Below are 18,526 nucleotides of genomic sequence, written 5' to 3' on the forward strand. Positions count from 1 at the left end.
GGTTTCGCCCTGCATAGCTGAGCTGGCAGGAGCAGGAAGATGCAGAGCTTCTGGTTGGGTGTAGCCCAGCCACCTTTGTGCAGAGGACCCCCCAGAGGGCCAGTCTGTGCTTCTCCTGAGAGAATCTGGGCTAGCAGAAAACCATGAGCTCCCCAATGGCAAGGTTCTGCTCACTGGGAGAATATTGCTTCACAGGTACAAACTCAAGATGCAAACTGCAGGGCCCAGTAAGATTCAGCAGTTTTGATACCTGCACAATTCCTATCTGTCCCGAGGCTTGAGGCCCATTGCCCAAGCTGCGGCAGGCTGCTTCCACAAGAAGAGTGGCAGTTGTCCTCCACCTGCCCCCTGGCTTTGTCAGACTTCTCCCCTGTGCTTTTGTGGGTGAGCGCCTGGGAGTTGGAAGCTGCAGTTTTCATTTCCCGGGGAGTAGTTGGTGCTGAGAACTCCTGAGCTCTGTGGTCATAGTATCTGTGAAGCCCTTCATGGCAGGGCCAGTCATCTGTGAGCATCTCCAGCGTGTGCTCACCACCATGTCCTGTCTGTATCCACAGAATAGCCGTGTTTTCAGTGACTGTCCTGCATGACGAAAGGATTGTGATTGTGGCTGAGCAGAGGCCAGACTCCACGGAAGAGGACAGCTTCCAGTGGATGAGCAGGGTGTTGCAGGTAGCTGGCGCCTGCCCCGAGCCCCCTCCCTGCTCACGTCATTTTCCCGGTGCCATTGAGTGCTCTGCTTATCCCTCCTTCTGACCAGAGACTCGTCAGCCGCCAAACCTGGGCTCGCCTCCCAGGGCGGGGAGGTGGGGGTCGCTAAACAGACCCGGCCTAGGGGTCAGAAGTGTGCAGAGCTGCTCCCATCCGCTCATGGAGGTCACAGCAGGAGTTCCTGTTATGACCTTGAGAGCATGCTTTTTTCCTCCGAGTGTCCGTTCTCACGTGTGTGGTGTTCCACACGTGCTCCGTGACCTGTGTGTTCTGCTTGGGTTGGCGACCTGCCCTCCTGACCTCAGTGTCTCCATGATGGGAGCTTTGCAGGTGCTGCATGTGCTTCTGCGTGGTGCGCTCTGCACAGTCTGAGTATTTGTTCCTTGTCTGTTCACCATACCTGCTTCACATGGTTCTTTCTCTTGTGGCTTTCCAGGCAATCGACAGTATACATCAAGTTGGGGTTTATTGTCTGGCCTTGGTTCCAGCAAACACCCTCCCCAAAACCCCACTCGGGGGCATCCATTTGTCAGAAACGAAGCAGCTCTTCCTGGAGGGCTCACTTCACCCCTGCAATGTCCTCATGTGTCCCCACACGTGTGTTACAAATTTGCCTAAGCCTCGGCAGAAGCAACCAGGTACGTCTGAAGGGCTTTGAGGGCCTGGGGTGGTCCTGGGTCTGGGCGAGGGCCACACCGACCCCGTTCTCAGCCTTCCTTTTCTCCAGTCTCTCATCATACACTCTGGCAGGTCAGCCTCCTCCTGAACACTGTCTTGCTGCCACATGTGGGAAGAAGGTAGTGGAGTCCAGGCCCAGGGTGAGGGCCACTGGGAAGGAGAGGTAGTGGCAGTTCCCGAGCCCAGCTTCCCTGGCAGGTGTCAGACCTCCTTGAGGAGTCTGGCAAAGCACCTCTCAGGGTCACCGCTCCTTCCTACAGACGTTAGAATAAAGCCTGCAAACCTGTTCGATAACCTACAGCCCTTGGAGCCTGTGAGGAGTTCTGCAGCTTCATTTGTGGTGTCATCATGATGCTGAACATTTGTCTGCTGCTTTGCAGTTTAGGGAAAGTGAAAGTTGCTCAGTTGTGTCCGACTCTTTGTGACCCCATGGGCTATATAGTCCATGGAATTCTCCAGGCCAGAATACTGGAGTGGATAGCCTTTCCCTTCTCCAAGGGATCTTCCCAACCCAGGGGTCGAACCCAGGTCTCCTGCATTGGAGGCAGATTCTTTACCAGCTGAGCCACAAGGGAAGCCCAAGAATACTAGAGTGGGTAGCCTATCCCTTCTCCAGTGGACCTTCACATCCCAGAAATCAAACTGGGGTCTCCTGCATTGTAGGCGGATTCTTTACCAACTGAGCTATCAGGGAACATGTAATTATAAACCATCTGACTTGGTCCTCCTAGCAACGATTATGCTCTTTAAGGTGGCACCCAGTTACCAGTGAAGAGGAATTTATTGCAAGAATGTGGTGCTAGTACAGTGATGGAAAGCCCCCAGCCCCCAGGCTTGGCATGCAAACAGACCAGGGGGGGCGGCTGGGCGAGCCCAAGGAGTGTTAGAATGACGAGTAGCAGGCCTAGCACAAGCTGCCCACGCCTCCACACATTACTGGTATTAACCTGTCTCATCCTCTTGGAGCCTTAAGGAGTGTGGGCGTTCTTGTCTCCATTTTACAAGGAAATGAGATCATGCCACAGAGGGGTTCAGGAACTAACCCAAGGCTGTAGGGCCAGAGTATTGGAGAGACAGACCCAGGCCTGATGCTCTTTGCTCCACTGATGAAGCATGGCAGGGCAGAGATCACAAGTCAGCTAGAGATGGTTGACGGGCCCTGGGTACAGTGCAGTGGTGGTAGACGTAGGAACCAGGCCACCTCCAGAAGCTAGCTTGATGCAGTGAGAGTGAGCAGTCTCTCCAGATGCAGGTGGGGACACCGATGCTGCAGGAGGAACGGGGTCACCCACTGGCTGACCACCATGCTCCGCCAGCAGAGTAGCTGGTGGGGCCGGGCCCGACTCCCATGGCAGAGCTGATATCCTCCTTGAAAAGAGCACACAAGGCCTCAACTCTCACTGCTTTCCGGGCACCTTAGGTTGGCATTTACCAGTAATCTTTCTCTAAAGTTTTCTAATATTCTCAGATTCCTTATTAATGGTCTTTCTCTCTTTTTTTCCTCTTATCTCCATTTTGTTGTTTCGACCCCTGTTTGTGGTGTGGAGGATAGTTATTTCCCAGTGAAGCACCCGCTTCTTCACATCCTGTGGGCACTGGCTTCGGGTGGCCAGCCAAGAAAAACACAGGGCACAGCCCTTCATGAGCGTGAGAAATGAATGGGAAAAAAGCCTGGCATGTTTGCACTGAATGGACAAGAGTTTCTGGGCTCCCCAGGGAGGCTTCACTCACTCAGCCTCCTTTTCCCTCCTCTAACCCTGTTCATTCCTGGACACCTTGACCTGGTGTCCTGGCCTCCAGTGGGCCCAGGTGCTGGGACACAGTTGGTGGCCAGAGTTCAAGACAGATGCTTAGGATGAAGGATTGCTGGTAAATGCATGACCACTGCAGGGCTGCAGTACTCAGATGTCGCCGGATGACTGGGAACTCTGGACAGGGAAGTGTGACCCCGCGAGTGGGCTCTGAGAACCGGCTGGTCACCTGCCTCTTGGGGCACTGAGTAGTGCCAGGGCATCCGCACCACTCTGAAGCAGCACAGAAGGCACAGCTTCATGTAACTGGCAGTTTTAAGGAAGGATTCTCTAATGGTATCTGGTGTCTCTCATCTGTTCTTTTTAAATGATGAAGGTTATGTGACACTCCGTTGTCAAAACGCTAGTTTTTTCCAGCAAGTACTGAATGCCCTGCACCAGCAAACAAAGGCGGTGGCCTGGGAGAATGCTTAGAGGAGATGCTGAAAGCTTTATTTCTGTGCCCCCTCATTTGAGGTTTGCTCCTGTTTGTCTTTGTTTTCATGGTAGTGACTTACTTGAAACCCTGTTCTTAATCAGGCTTTTCAAAGTCACATCTTTGAAAGGAAATCAGAGTAAGCTCCTTCCTGAAGTGGGAAGTCATATTTTCAGGAACTTCGCTCGTCCTACCTCACGTGTCTCCCTCATGTGTGTGCTGCTGCTGCTTTGCAGAGATCGGCCCTGCCTCTGTGATGGTGGGGAACCTGGTGTCTGGGAAGAGGATCGCACAGGCCAGCGGCAGAGACTTGGGCCAGATAGAAGACAATGACCAGGCCCGGAAGGTGAGAGATGGCCCAGTTCTTCTCCACTCCTGCCCAGATGCTGTGTCACAGGTGTTACCGACTCCCACTTGCCCTCTCTGCCAGCCCAGTGTTAGCATTGATGGCCTTTCTTCCTGCCTCCCTGCAAGACCCTTCTGTAATCTTGTAAGGAAGGCGTGATTGCTGGGGTGCAGTGTTTTAGGACCCCTCACGTGGCATAGAAATGGGTGGGTGACGCAGCCCGTGACCAGCAGGCCTGAAGCGAGCATCTGCAGTCCCTATCCTGTCCTGGTGTTCCCTGCACACTTGTTCCTGGTTATCCACCAGCCCTGATTAGACACTCAAACTGCCTCATGGCCACCTTATAGTGAGGTTTCAGTCCTTGGATCTTTGCAATTCAAGGAAGTGTCAATTCAAAACCCAAGTTTAAAAGCCAGACATTCTTAAAGCAGCGTTGGGAGTTGTAGGAGGAATATTTAGGCCCCACTCCACATAAGCATCAGACACACAGTTTGTCCCACGCAGCTGCAAGTCCCCGTTAGAGCATTTAGCCGGAGAACTCCAGTGATTCACCAAAAGGTGGTCCCACTCTGTGTGGGCTCCAAGGAAATATGACAAAATCAGCCATTTAAGATGTTGCCGGTTTGGTAACATGTAGTAACATGTTCAAAGAAAGTGCTTGATGACCATGTTCCACACCTCACACTGCATTTCTATCATAAAATGGATTAAATGTGGTGATTGCTGTGTCGGTGACATGAAACAGGGCCGTCCTTGTTACTGCAGACGTGTTAGTGGGTGCTTGTGATCTGTGTGATCTCAGGGCTGTTGCGTGCCTTCAGAGGTGACCACTGTAAACACAGCAAATTTAAGAGAGCCCATTTTTGAAACAGGGTAGATCTGAGTCTATCATTGCAGCCCCCAGGAATCATTGTTGCAACTGGTGGAAGCCCCAGGAGAAGGGATGTTTCTGTGTCGACTACTCTGTCTATAAGGGGAATGGCATCTTCCCATCCTTGGGCAGATTTCAGAGGACTTCCCTCGTGGTGGCACGGCCCCAGCCCTCCAACTGCTGGGTCTGAATCAGGCACAGTGAATTCCAGTCACTGCCAGGAAAGCATTGTCAACACCTGCTTATCCTGTCGATTATATTTGTCAGAGATTGTCTTTTCCTGTCTTAAGGCACCGACAGACCCTACTGTTAGATGCTGAGGCCAGCCCAAATGCCCAGGACGGTCTGAACCTAACAGCTGTGCTCTGTTCCAGTTCCTGTTCCTCTCGGAGGTCCTGCAGTGGAGGGCACAGACCACCCCTGACCACGTGCTGTACACGCTGCTCAACTGTAGGGTGAGGCCCCACCTGTGCACCCTGGTGTTGCCTGTGTGCTCCGTGATTTCATGCTGCTGTTTGATACTCTCCGTTCAAACCTTTCTCCTCAGTCTTACCTGAATCCTTCTGTTTGTTTGTTGCTATTTTGATTGAGACCTTTCACATAAGAAAGGTCACTTTTTAATATAAGGGTTTGAGTGTGTGTGTGTGTGTATATGTGCTTAGTTGCTCAGCTGTGTCTGACTCTCCGCAACCCTTTGGACTATAGCCCACCAGGCTCCTCTCCATGGGATTGTTCAGGCAAGAATACTGGAGTGAGTTGCCATTTCCTCTTCCAGGGGATCTTCCCAACTCAGGGATCGAACCCATGTCTCCTGTGTCTTCTGCATTGCGGGCAGATTGTTTACCTGCTGAGCCATCAGTTGTATATATACACACATACATTTATGTATGTATGTATTTATGTATTTATATATATATACACACACATATATATAACGTGTGTATATATACACATATATTTGTGTATGTATATATTTTAGCAATATTTTTACAGTATCTCCCCCTAAATGAGTGGAGAATGTCTACAATAGAGAACAGTTGTGGATCTGTGAGGTATTTATGTTTCTTTTTATTATTTAACTACCTTTTTTTTTTGGTAAGAAGTCATGTTTTAGTTATAGGCTTTTATTCTTAGGAGTGAAAATAATTTTTGCAATTAAGGTTCATATTTACATTTCTCATTAGAGAAGTAAATCATCAGATTGTGCTCCATAATAGTACTTAAGAGTAAGGACTTAAATGCACAAGTAAACAGTACTAACAATGAGCAGTAAATGCAGAAGTCTTAAAATATACCTGTTTTTCTTTGCTCTGGAAATGAAGCCTGAAAACTACATTTAATTAGGTCTTCTTGACTAGTGTGGATGCTTGCAACTTTAAGACATTGTAGCTCTTCAGAGATGCAAAATATCACAATCTTTGTGCACAAAGGTGCCCCTTGTCACTTAGAGCAATCAGTTAAAGACAAGTGAAAGGAAATGCCAACAATAGAAGTCCCTCCCTAAATCTCTTAACTTGGACATCCAGCTGCAGACCAGTTTTGCAGTGATTTAGTTTGTAAAAGTACCTCTGGTCCTCCTCTGACTCAGCTCATCGTGACCCTGCATGCTGAGCTGACCTCAGCAGTTATTGTTCACTGTGTCTGTTCAGACCGACCCCAGGAAGAGCCTTAGAAAGCGCTCCCACTCCCCAGCTTCTGTGAGAAACGCTTGCTATCCCTGCCGTTTGGTGCCTACGCTTGAACCCTCTTCCCAGGATTAACTCTCTTGGCTCAGGGCCCATCCGTGCACCTGGGGCATGAGCCCGGTGATGTGGTTACTAGGAGCCCTGTGTCTGATCTGAAGCCAGCCTGCCTGCTGCGTTCATCTTTCTCCCTTGGCTCTGCCTCAGCCTATAAACACAGAAAAGACTTCTTTTCTGGCACTGGTGCCTGGTTGTGTCCCAATTACTCTGTAATTATTGCTTCTGACTTTCTTTGTCCTCTGCCCTGGCATTTCTCCTGGAGACCGTTGGTGACTCCCTTTTTTCTGCAGCATCTCTTGTGTTGTCTGGTGGTTCCCAGCAGCACCTCCAGAGGGCCCACTGGAGCTGGAGCCTTATCCAGCCTGGCCTCAGCTTCAGGAAGCTCTCTTCTTCACAGCCCCTTCCCTGAGCTCCCTGAGGGTGACCCTTCCAGAGCTCTGGGTGAGAGGAAGTTTCATTGCTGTCGCAGACACAAAGATTCAGAAATGATTTGGTTGTATTGGTAGACTGTAGTCCTGTCAGCAGGAGGAAACAGCTGGTCCAGCTACGTGTCGCTTGGGGGCTGGCAGTGTGCCGGACAGGTCAACTGTGTCCCCATTCCTAGATCCTGAGTTCACAGTCCTTTGCTACGGCCAGACACGAGGTCACTGGGGAAATGTGTTCACCAGAAATGAGTCATATTCTCTAAGGGGTGAGTTGTGGAGGTCAAGGCCACACGTAAGCTTACTTCAGGTCAGCGTGGGGACAGCATGGCCCACAGTAGTAGCCTTCCTTCAGACAGGAAGCCTTCCTTCCTTCTGTCTCCCAGGCCTTCTGATGTGGCGGCAGCTACATCCACAGAGCTGGATGGGTCAGCAGGGAGTTGGTGTCTGCACTCATCCCTGTTCTCCCGGAGCCCTGTGTGCACTCAGCACAGGTGTTCAATCTGAGCCGCAGGTCAGGAGCATCCTCTCCATGGCAGTCACAGTGGAATTTCCATTCACCCAGCCTTCTAGCTCAGCATCATCCAGTAGAAATCAGCACAAGCCACACGCATAGTTTAATATTTTCTGAAAGCAAAACAGCTGAAACAGCTGAAATTCATTCTAATAATCTGTTTTGCTCAATATCCCCAGACATTGTCCTTCCAATGCAGGGCCTCAGGCCGCTTCCAGGCATCCTCCATTCTGGACGGCCCCTCAGTTGTTGCAGGCCCCAGCTGCGTTGTGCCACCTTTTTACTGCCCACAGCACTCATTTGTATGCCCTCCTCCACGGCATCGTAGTCCACAGTGTTGGAGCTGTTGTGCTAGGCTTGTAGGCAGAAGTGAGGATTCGATTCACTGCAAATCAGGAAGGACTTATGTTCTTGGAACTTATATACAAAGAGCATCTGTTACTTTTTAAAGAGAAACACCAGCCAACACTTTTAACTTTTTTACATTTTATTTTTTTGAAATTTATACAGGAAACTCAGCTTTCTTTTATTGCCTAGTCTTCTCTTCCCTGGTGGCTCAGAGGTTAAAGCGTCTGCCTGGAATGCAGGAGACCCAGGAATGCAGGAGACCTGGGTTTGATCCCTAGGTTGGGAAGATCCCCTGGAGAAGGCAATGGCAACCCACTCCAGTACTCTTGCCTGGAGAATCCTATCGAGGGAGGAGCCTGGTAGGCTACAGTCCATGGGGTCGCAAAGAGTAGGACACGACTGAGGGACTTTACTTTCACTTTCTCTTCCAATAATACTAATAAAATTTATCAAACATTATGGCAGAGTGAAATGCTCACAAGACCTACTTCAGGTATTTCAAGGAAGATAGAAGCTTCAGAACCTTGATCCGAACTAAAAATGTATTTGCTCAATGTCTATGACCCAGGCAAAAGAAACGTCATTAAATTTTACAAAATTGTGTATTTAATAATTTAATAATATTTCACATCTATGTATATACTCCCACGTTTTAAACTATACAACAGTACAAAGATGGGCTGGCACAAATACTTACAGATATATTTAGGACCAATGAAGGTAGACGATAAACACACAGCCAATAATAATTTGACGCCTTCCCTTTTGAGATTCTGAGGGTTTGAAAACCCAGATGCTGGGAATGGTGTCTAGGGAAAACCCAGGTGCACAGAGATGAGCTCTGTGTTTGCACATGCTTCCTCCATGAAGGCTGTCCCTCCCATCTCTGTGCATAAGGGGAACCTGCTGACTCTGCAGGGACACTCTGTTGCAGAGTCCACCCCAGACCACATTAGGAGCTGCAGAGAAACTAGGAGCTGCAGAGAAACAGCCCAAAGCCCCGTGAGCTGGCTGCACCCTTGAGATCCCCCCCCCCCGTAGCCCCTCCTGCAGGCTGCAAAGCACCACCCACCTGTTCAAGCTTCCAAGCTCCTCAAAGACGCAGGAAGTAGTTTTTTTTCCATTTGTTCTGTTGGAGATCCATGCCTACCGGCCCCGGGGTTCTCTGGAGAGAGAGGTGTGCATGTGATAACAGGGGTCATCTCTCTGCCTGGTGTCCGCACTTAAGAGCCTGGGCCTGCCAGGAGAAGTCGAGACCCTCATGTTCTCACCCCGTGCCACTCATTCAACCCCTCGCCGCTCATTCAACCCCTGGCAACCAGAGTGCCCACCGTAGGCTTTCGGGAAGGAAGAAAAACAGCCGGCTCCCAGGCACACAAGAGCTTTTCCTGTGTTCCTCGTGTAGATAATGAGATGAGGACGCCCTTCCATGAAAATGTTTAATTTGGAGAAATCGCTGTTTTCTCATAGAATAGACACCGATGGGGAAAACAGATTACTTGCATGATCTTTAGAGTTGCTTCCATCACTGGTGAGTTGGGAAAACAATTTTTGCAGCGACTTGTACTCAAGCTACCCACATGTATATGTGTGCGTCTCTGTGTATTTACATGTATATATATATTGTATGCTGCTGCTGCTGCTAAGTTGCTTTAGTCGTGTCTGACTCTGTGCGACCGCATAGACAGCAGCCCACCAGGCTCCTCTGTCCCTGGGATTCTCCAGGCAAGAATACTGGAGTGGGTTGCCATTTCCTTCTCCACATTTTTTGCATTTTAAAATGTGAATCATTTTTGGCTTTTTCTTCATTCCTGAGTATGTTTTTACTTTAATGTAAAACTTTGCAGTGGTGCCATGTTTACAGTCACCTGCACTGAAATCGTTGTCTTCAGAGTAGCAGCTGGGTGGTGGATCATCCTGCATTGCCGTTTTGTCTTGATACCAGCCAAGACCTCTGTCAGGGAAAGTCAGCCCTAATTTTCTGTGATGTATTTTTTCCTAGAACCTTCTTATGCAGTGGGTTTCTGTACTGAAAACCCAACTTTTTCCATGAATGTTGATGAGGATGCCAGCTAACCACTGACCTGAAGATAAACGGCATTTTGTTTTTTGTCACAGTGAGAGCTTTGGAAAGTGAAATGCGTGATTGAAAATTAGCTTTTCTCCTGAGATGAAGGGCCCCATGACAAGTGGTGTTGCATGGTGTGGGACTGACCAAAGCCTGTGTTCTTTGATGCTCTCTCAGTGTTGAGCCTGCAGGCAGAGACTTGCGGAGGAGGCTGTGCTGGGCGTACTGGCACCAGCCTGCCACGAGGGGCCCCAGGTCTGGTGTAAACCCTGTGGGTGGGAAAGGGTATTTTGAAGCAGTGGCAAAGATTGTTGAAGGACAGAATGCAGGTAAATCTCACCGTTTTGAAGCATCTGGAGATGGATGTTCTCGGAACCAGTGTCAGAGCGTTCAGCTACTTGTGAGTCATCGGTGCTTCTTGCATCTTACAGGCTTTGTCATGTGACAAGAAAGCTGATACTGATAGAGGATCAGCGCTGGCTCTCTGGATAACTCAAAGAAGAGCAGTTGCAAGAGTTTAACAGCTCAATCCCAGAATGCTTGGTTCTTAAGATAAGACCCGCTGATGGACCAGCACAGGCAGCAGGGTGGTGGCAGGAGTCCCCGGTTGGTACTGCTGCCCTGCCAGCAACTCGACTGTTCCCCGGCCACAGCCAGAAGTGCAGTGCTGGCATTCCTCCAGGATAGCTGGCATGCAAGCATGGGGGCTTGGGGTGGGAGGTGGGGGGCGGTGGCCTGGGCCTCACCTCAGTGTGCTAGGGGCTGGTGCCCCATCTTCACTTAGAAGAGCTCGCAGGACTGTTGGGTGAAGAGGGATATGTTTTGGTTCATGCGCACACATGTGTTGCATAGGAGAGATTGCTCAGAGGACTGGTCCAGCTGCGAAGGCACCAGTTCTCAGATTTCAGCTGGATCCTAGACACCAGCCTCGTAGGTCTTTCTGTGTCTACCTGACTTTGCCACATTCTGCTCTCTGGCTCTTCTACTTTCTGTGTCTTTTTCTGTTTATTTTTTAACCTTCCTCACAAGGAAGATGATTGAGGAAAATATTTGGGATGAGAAAGTCCAATTCAGAGAATTGTAAGCATAGCCCCACTGTAGGGAGGCTGGTCTCAGCAGGAAGGGGCCTGAGCCTGCCTGGCAGCTGCCTAGGTGGCCCCCCCTTCTCCACCGGCCTATGTACCCCAGGCCCTGGTGATCTATGCACCCCAGGCCATCAATGATCTCATGAGTGTTTTGGGCAAATGCCGGCCACTGGTATATATATCCTTTTAGGGTTCACATCCAACTGGATCCTGCACACGCCGTGCAGATGTTCAGCTTGGGTGGCATTTCTAGTGTCTCTTAACACAGTTCAAGTCACCAGGTCACCCGTATCCTTTAACGGCCCCTAAGATTCTGGTCTCTCCTGTCCACATTTCTCCTCCCACACAACCAGCTGCTCACACCGCCTCCCTGTGGACAGTCTTTTTCACGTCACTCTCATTGGAAGCTCCCCACCTCAATAAATGCATCAGGCCCTGATGCCCACCATCCTGTATCCAGCTGCAGGGTCTTCCTCACCCAACACTCCTGTCAAGTTTGCACTTAGTGTAAGGAGAGGTCCTTCCCCCATTCATCCCTTTAAAGTCGGAATTGATGATAAATCAGTTTTTAAATAGCTGTAGACAGTGATCTCTTCTTACCTGGGAATATGTGCAAATAAAAAGTGAATCCTCAAGGGAAACTTTTTTGGATAAGTTGTATGTTTATAATTTGTAGTTTATTCTTGCTTTGATAAATAAAGAGTAAATGTCATGTATTTTGATATCTCTTAGTACCTGTTTTACTACTGATTTTCATCCTCAGTGTTTTTTAAGATACTTTTCAATCCAAATGTGTTTATTTGTTCCTGCATATTTAAAAGTCTACATTAAATGAATTTGACAATTCTCATTTTTCCTTTTTTTTTTTTTGGATGGTTGCTTTTCTGGGAGTTGGTTTGTTTGTTTTCTGACTTCCTTAACTTTTGATGTAGTCTTTTTTAAAAACAGTTTCAATTAGTCCTATTTTTCATAGTTCAGATCCTCCAGATTTATGACTAATTCCTTATTGCCCATGACAGTTACATATAAGTCCCCAAATTACTAGATTGATTTTGTTTTACCAGTAACTGTTTTTTAAATGTTTCTTGTTAATGCACATGTATCTGAAGTCATCTTTGGTGTTGTACTTCCTAGCTACTGGGGAGGAGAGGAGAGCAGAATGCCAGTGGTGGGTGGTTCTTTGAGGGGGTAACGAAAATGTTCTGAAGCTGACTGTGGTGGGGGTCACACAACTCTGCAGATACATCCACTTAATTGTACATTTTAAATCAGTGAGTTGTATAGTATACAAATGGCATCTCAAAGCTGTGATGTTAAAAAAATATCATACCCATTTGTTCTTGTGATACTCAGGGCACAATAGCAAACTCACTGACGTGTGTCCAGCTGCACAAGCGGGCTGAGAAGATAGCCGTGATGCTGATGGAGAGGGGACACCTGCAGGACGGGGACCACGTCGCCCTGGTCTACCCACCAGGTAAGAAACGGGGTTGTGCAGACCAACCCCTGCCTGAAGGACCCTGCATCACACCCATCGGTGCTCGATGGCCTTGCTGTGTTACCACCGAAATGGGCCCCGACCCCAGCCTGGCTCACAGGGTGGACTGTGTGCTGCGTGCTGTATGACTGATGATAGGGGCACAGACAGATCGGTATTTCACAGAGACCTTTGTATCGAACTTTACTAGCTATCTGAGGAAGTTCATTTAATCAGTAGTTAAATACTTGACCACTGAGTGGATAATCAGGAAGTTGAGTTTAAAGACTCCTTAGAGGGATGACAGCAGTGAAACCTCTGGGCTGCTTTGGCTTCCTGTGCCTGAGAGAACAGGGCCGCTGGGGGCTGCCATGAAGTGTGACAGACGCACGGGGCCCCGTGCCTGCCTGGCTGCTCCAGGTTGGTCATCCTGCTGCTGAGTCTCACTGAAGACTGCTCCTCTCTCTGTGCAGGGATAGACCTCATCGCTGCATTCTATGGCTGCCTGTATGCAGGCTGCGTGCCCATCACCGTCCGTCCCCCACACCCACAGAACATCGCCACTACGCTGCCCACCGTGAAGATGATCGTGGAGGTAATGCTGCCTGCAGGGTCTGGCCCGAGTGCTAGTCTTGTAGACTACAGAGCCTGGGCTCCAGGGCTGGTGTGGGTGTCTGTAGTCCCAGCGGTGGAGGGGGCCCAGCCTCTTTGTTCTAGCAGCTTGCTGTTTTGCTCTGGAATCAAGATGGCAACTTGTGCATAGAGTTAGGGGCTAGAGAGCAGTTTTGCCACAATGCGTGGGAATCAAATCCACTAACTAGAGAGGGTACCGCTCCGGACACTGGGAGATTCCCCACCAGCCCAAGCAACAAACCAGGAGGAGTGGGGAAGTTGGGCGTTTTAAAGTTTCTTTCCTCAAGATTGAAAAGCAGCCTATTCCTTTTTGAAAGTACAGTTTGTTTTAACTTTTTTCTTTTTGTTTTTGCCTGGTGAAGTTTAAGAGGATTAGGATAAGTTTTTCCCCTTAGAGGAAGAATCCCAAGGGGCATCACAAATAAATACTTGTTTATAGTTGTGTCAGAGGACCTTCAGGGTTGTCACTGTGGTAGTAAGTGCTGAGGCTGTGTGTGGAGAGTGAGCGTTTCTGGAGGATGGGGGTGTGGTGAGAGTGGGTAGTTTGGGAGGTGCTTTCTGAGGTGACGGCCACACAGTTGACACCACTCAGCTCTAGTAACTGCTGGGGCCTCAGTCTGCACGAGCTCTGCTCATGTGGTCTGTGGTCAGATTCCCAGTCACATGGACCTCCGCTGGCCCTGAATGAGGCGGCTGTGCACGCAGCCTACCGTGGAGCTATACAGCTTCCACGTGGTGCGCAGCTGGCACGCGAGCAGGCATAGTCCCCTGTCCTTTACCCTCCTCCTCTCCGTGCCTTGTTCTCTGACCCTCAGGTGAGCCGTTCTGCCTGTCTGATGACAACACAACTGATCTGTAAATTGTTACGGTCCAGGGAGGCAGCTGCGGCAGTGGATGTCAGGGCCTGGCCCCCTATACTAGACACAGGTTGGTTCTCAAACTCACCAAAAATGTCTGTTTGCTCATCTGCTTTTCCACTAAGTCAGAGATGCTAACAGCTTGTTTTCCTCTCCAGATGATTTGCCAAAGAAGCGGCCTGCCCAGATCTACAAACCTTCCAACCCAGACACGCTAGCCTATCTTGATTTCAGTGTGTCCACAACCGGGATGCTAGCTGGAGTGAAGGTGAGAAACAATCTGAGTAGTGTGCAGTTAGCAGGCCATACAGCAATGCTTAATTTTCATTCTTATGTGTATAGGGCTCTGGTGGGGCCTGGCATCGAAACCCGGAGAGAGGTATATGCATATATGTGTGTTCTGGTCAAGCTATAAAATGCGTGACCATTTCAGTAATTAGCTAGGCTGACTGATTATTTCCAAATGTTCAAACAATTTTTTTGTGTATAACCACAGCTTCACTAGCCCCTAGTAAAAAAAATTGCCCATGTTTCCCTTTCTTGCTGGTTCTGAGATCCCAGTATTCTATTATAAAACCCCGTGCACAGGAGTTCCTTGCATTTTTAACACGGGTCTCGTTGTAACAGGCCAGAACGCTGCTTGTTGCTGTTGCTTTCTCCCATCAAAAAAAGGAACTAGTACGTGTGTCACCTGAGTTAGGACTCTCCCAGGTTAGGCAGGGTCCTCAGCAAGATGCTGTTGAGTTCTCTAGCATCAGGAAGCCCTGCACCTATGATTCGCCTGATTGCTGAGCTTGCATAATTTTCAATTCTCCGGCTTGACTTTTTTTTTCCAATTTTGTATTTGTAGTAAAATATGTGTAACATACACTTACCACTTAACCAATTCAAGTGTATGGCTCAGTGGTATTAAATGCGCTCACAGTTCTGTGCCGCTGTCACCAGCACTCACCTCCATAGCTCACCTTCTAAACTGAGACTCGCCCCTACCTCCAGCTTTCCGTCTCTGAGATTTTGACTGTTCTAGTACCTTGTTTGCAGTCCATGGGGTCGCTAAGAGTCAGACACTACTGAGCGACTTCACTTTCACTTTTCACTTTCATGCATTGGAGAAGGAAATGGCAACCCACTCCAGTGTTCTTGCCTGGAGCCTCCCAGGGATCAGGGAGCCTGGTGGGCTGCCATCTATGGGGTTGCACAGAGTCGGACATGACTGAAGCGACTTAGCAGCAGCAGCAGCAGCAGCAGCAGTACTATGTTTACTTGGAATCATACAGTATATGTCTTCTTGTGTCTGACTTATTTCACTTAGCATAGTTTCTTCAAGGTTCATCCATGTTGAAGTATATATCAGAATTCCTTTTTAAGGTTGAGTTAATATTTCACTGTATGTGTTTACCACATTTTGCTTATCCATTCATTTTTCAATGGATACTTGAGTTGCTTTCACATTTTAGCTGTTGTGAGTCATGCTGCATTAAGCATGGGGTGTATAAATATCTCTTCGAAACATGGCCTTTAACTCTTTAAAATATATATCCAGAAGTTGAATAGTTGGGTCAAAGAGTAATTTTATTTTTATTTTGGGGGGAATTGCCATACTCTTTTCTACAGTAGCTGTCCCATTTTACCTTCTCACCAGTGATGCACAGTTTCCAGTTTCTCTACATGCTTGCCAGCACTTGGAATTTATTTTCTGCTGGTTTTTCTCTTTTGAATATCTTCTTTTCCTATGGCTGAGCCTCATGGCTTGTAGGATCTTGGTTCCCTGACCAGCGATTGAACCTGGGCCTTGGCAATAGGTGATGATTAAATCGCAAGGGAACTCCTTGGGCATTTCCTTTTGTTTGTTTGTTTGAAGTAGCCTTCCTAATGTATGTGAGGGAGATCACACTGTAATTTTGATTTGCATTTCTCTGAGGATTAATGATATTGAGCACCTTTTGGTGTGTATTCTTTGGAGAAATGTTTATTCAACTCCTTTGCTGATTTTGAATTGATAGTTTTCTTATTGGTGTTGAGTTTTAGAAGTTCTCTGATACCCTTATCAGTTACATGGTCTGCAGATATTATGTCCCATTCTTTGAGTTGCCCTTTTACTCTGTGTGTTAGTCGCTCAGTCGTACCTGACTCTTTGTGACCCCATGAACTGCAGCCCACCAGGCTCCTCTGTCCATGGGATTTTCCAGGCAAGGATACTGGAGTTGGTTGCCATTTCCTTCTCCAGGGGATCTTCCCAACCCGGGGATTAAACTCTGGTTTCCTGCACTGCAGGCAGATTCTTTACCGACTGAGCTACAAGGGAAGCCTCTTTTACTCTATGGATAGTGCCTTTTGATGCAGAAAATTTTTTAGTTTCTGTGAAGTCTAATTTTGTCTTTTTTTTTTTTTAACCAGTGCCTTTGGTGTCCTATCCAAGGAAGCATTTCCAAATCCAGTGTAGTGAACTTTTGTCCCATGTCCCATGTTTTCTTCTACAAGTCTATTGTTTTAGGTTTTAAATTTAGAACTTTGATCCATTTTCTGTTAATTTTGTTTATGGTATTAGGTTAAGAGTGTAGCTTAATTCTTTTGCATGTGGATATCCAGTTTTCCAAGCACCATTTATTGAAAAGACTGTCCTTTCCCCATTGAATGGTCTTGGCATTCTTATCAAAAATACATTTGATCACCCGCACTTAGCATCATGCTCGAGAGTGAAAAGTTGAAAGATTTCCAGAGAAAAGGCAAGATTTCCTGTAAGATCAGGAAGCCACTCTTGTTCAATATAGTGTTGGAAGTCCTAAGCAGAGAAATTAGGCAAGAAAAAGAAATACAAGGCATCTAAGTTGGGAAAGGAAGAATTAAAATTGTCACTATTTGCAGATGACATGATGCTTTGTATAGAAAACACTAAAAACTCCACCAAAAACTTACAATAAATAATTCAGTAAAGTACAAGATAACAAAATCAATACAGAGAAATCTGTTGTGTTTCTGTACACTAATAATAAAATAGCAGAAAGAGACATTAAGGAAACAGTTTTATTTACAACTGCATCAAAAAGAATACCTAGGAATAAATTTAACCAAGAAAGTAAAGGATCTATATACTGAAAACTGTAAAATATTGATGGAATAAATTGAAAAGGACAAATGAAAGATAGTCCATACTTTTGGATTGGAATAATTAATATTGTTATAATGTCCATACTACCCAAAGCAATGTACAGGTTCATTGCAGTCCCTATCAAAATTCCAGTGGCATTTTTCAAAGAAATAGAACAAACTATTCTAAAAATTAGTATGAAACCACAAAAGACCCAAATAACCAAGGCCATCTTGAAAAAGATCAGAGCTGGAGGCATCATGCTCACTGACATCATAAGGCTACAGTAATGCCAACAGTATGATACTGGTACAAAAACAGACACAAAGACTAGTGACACAGAATAGCCCAGGAATAAGCCCACATATAATGTTAACTCGTTTATGGCAAAGGAGCCAAGAATATGCGATGGGAAAGGACAGACTTTAAGTAAATGTGCTTGGAGGATTGGCAGCCACATGCTAAAGAATGAAACTGGAACAATTTTTTACGCCATATGTAAAAATGAACTCAAAATGAATTAAAGACTTGAACATAAGACCTGAAACCATAACTCTGCTAGGAGAAAACATATGGGTCAGCTCCTAGACATTGGTCTTGGAGATTTTAGTTTGACATCAGTAGCAAAGGAAACAAAAGTTAAACAAGTGGAACGACATCAAACCAAAAGCTTTTGCACAGCAAAGGAAACCAACCAATGAAAAGGCAACCTAGTGAACGGAAGGAAATATTTGCAAACCACATATTGATAATGGGTTAATATCCAAAATATGTAAAGAACTCATACAACTTAAGAGCAGAAAAACGATTGCTTGGAAATGGGCAGGGGATGTAAATAGACATTTTTCTGAAAAAAGACATACAGATGGATAACAGATAGAAGAAAATATGCTCAGCATCACTAATCATCAGGGAAATGCAAATGAAAACCACAGTGAGCTATCACTTCACACTTGTCAGGATGGCCATCTTCAAAAAGACAAGAGATAACACGTTGATGAGGGTGTGGAGAAAGAGAAACCCTTGTGCACTGTTGGTGGAAATGTAACCTGGTGTAGCCACTATGAAAAACCGTATAGAGGTTCCTCAAAGAGTTAAAACTACCATTTTATCCAAAAATTCCACTTCTGGGTATTGATCTGAAGAAAATAAAAACACTAACTCGGAAAGATATCTGCACCCCAGTGTTCACAGAGCATTATTTTACAGTAGCCAAGATACGGAAACAATATCAGTGTCTGTTGGTAGATGAATGGATAAGAAAAATGAGACATGCCTGCCCACTCACCCACACCATCTATAAGCACACAGTGCAGTATAATTCAGCCGTTAGAAAGAAGGAAATTCTGCGATTTGTGACAACATGGGTGAACCTGAAGGACATCATGCGAAGTCAGAAAGACAAAGGCTATGTGATCTCACTTATATGTGAAATTTTTTTTTTTAAAAAAACCAAGCTCATA

The 18,526-nt window shown here is 47.0% G+C and overlaps 1 protein-coding gene across 6 annotated transcripts in view; it reads left to right on the forward strand.

The window, feature by feature from the left end:
- Positions 1 to 18,526, forward strand: part of DIP2C (disco interacting protein 2 homolog C) — a 305,520-nt gene that overhangs the window by 248,256 nt on the left and 38,738 nt on the right. For all 6 annotated transcript variants that reach the window (XM_052651231.1, XM_052651232.1, XM_052651235.1 and 3 more), the window contains 8 exons: positions 555 to 669; positions 1,145 to 1,346; positions 3,849 to 3,958; positions 5,204 to 5,284; positions 12,362 to 12,485; positions 12,959 to 13,080; positions 13,934 to 14,045; positions 14,134 to 14,243. In XM_052651231.1, the coding sequence (XP_052507191.1) occupies positions 555 to 669; positions 1,145 to 1,346; positions 3,849 to 3,958; positions 5,204 to 5,284; positions 12,362 to 12,485; positions 12,959 to 13,080; positions 13,934 to 14,045; positions 14,134 to 14,243 (976 nt within the window). The remainder of the gene's footprint in view (positions 1 to 554; positions 670 to 1,144; positions 1,347 to 3,848; positions 3,959 to 5,203; positions 5,285 to 12,361; positions 12,486 to 12,958; positions 13,081 to 13,933; positions 14,046 to 14,133; positions 14,244 to 18,526) is intronic.

This window comes from Budorcas taxicolor, chromosome 13, assembly GCF_023091745.1.
Source record: "Budorcas taxicolor isolate Tak-1 chromosome 13, Takin1.1, whole genome shotgun sequence".
Taxonomy (NCBI): Eukaryota; Metazoa; Chordata; class Mammalia; order Artiodactyla; family Bovidae; genus Budorcas; species Budorcas taxicolor.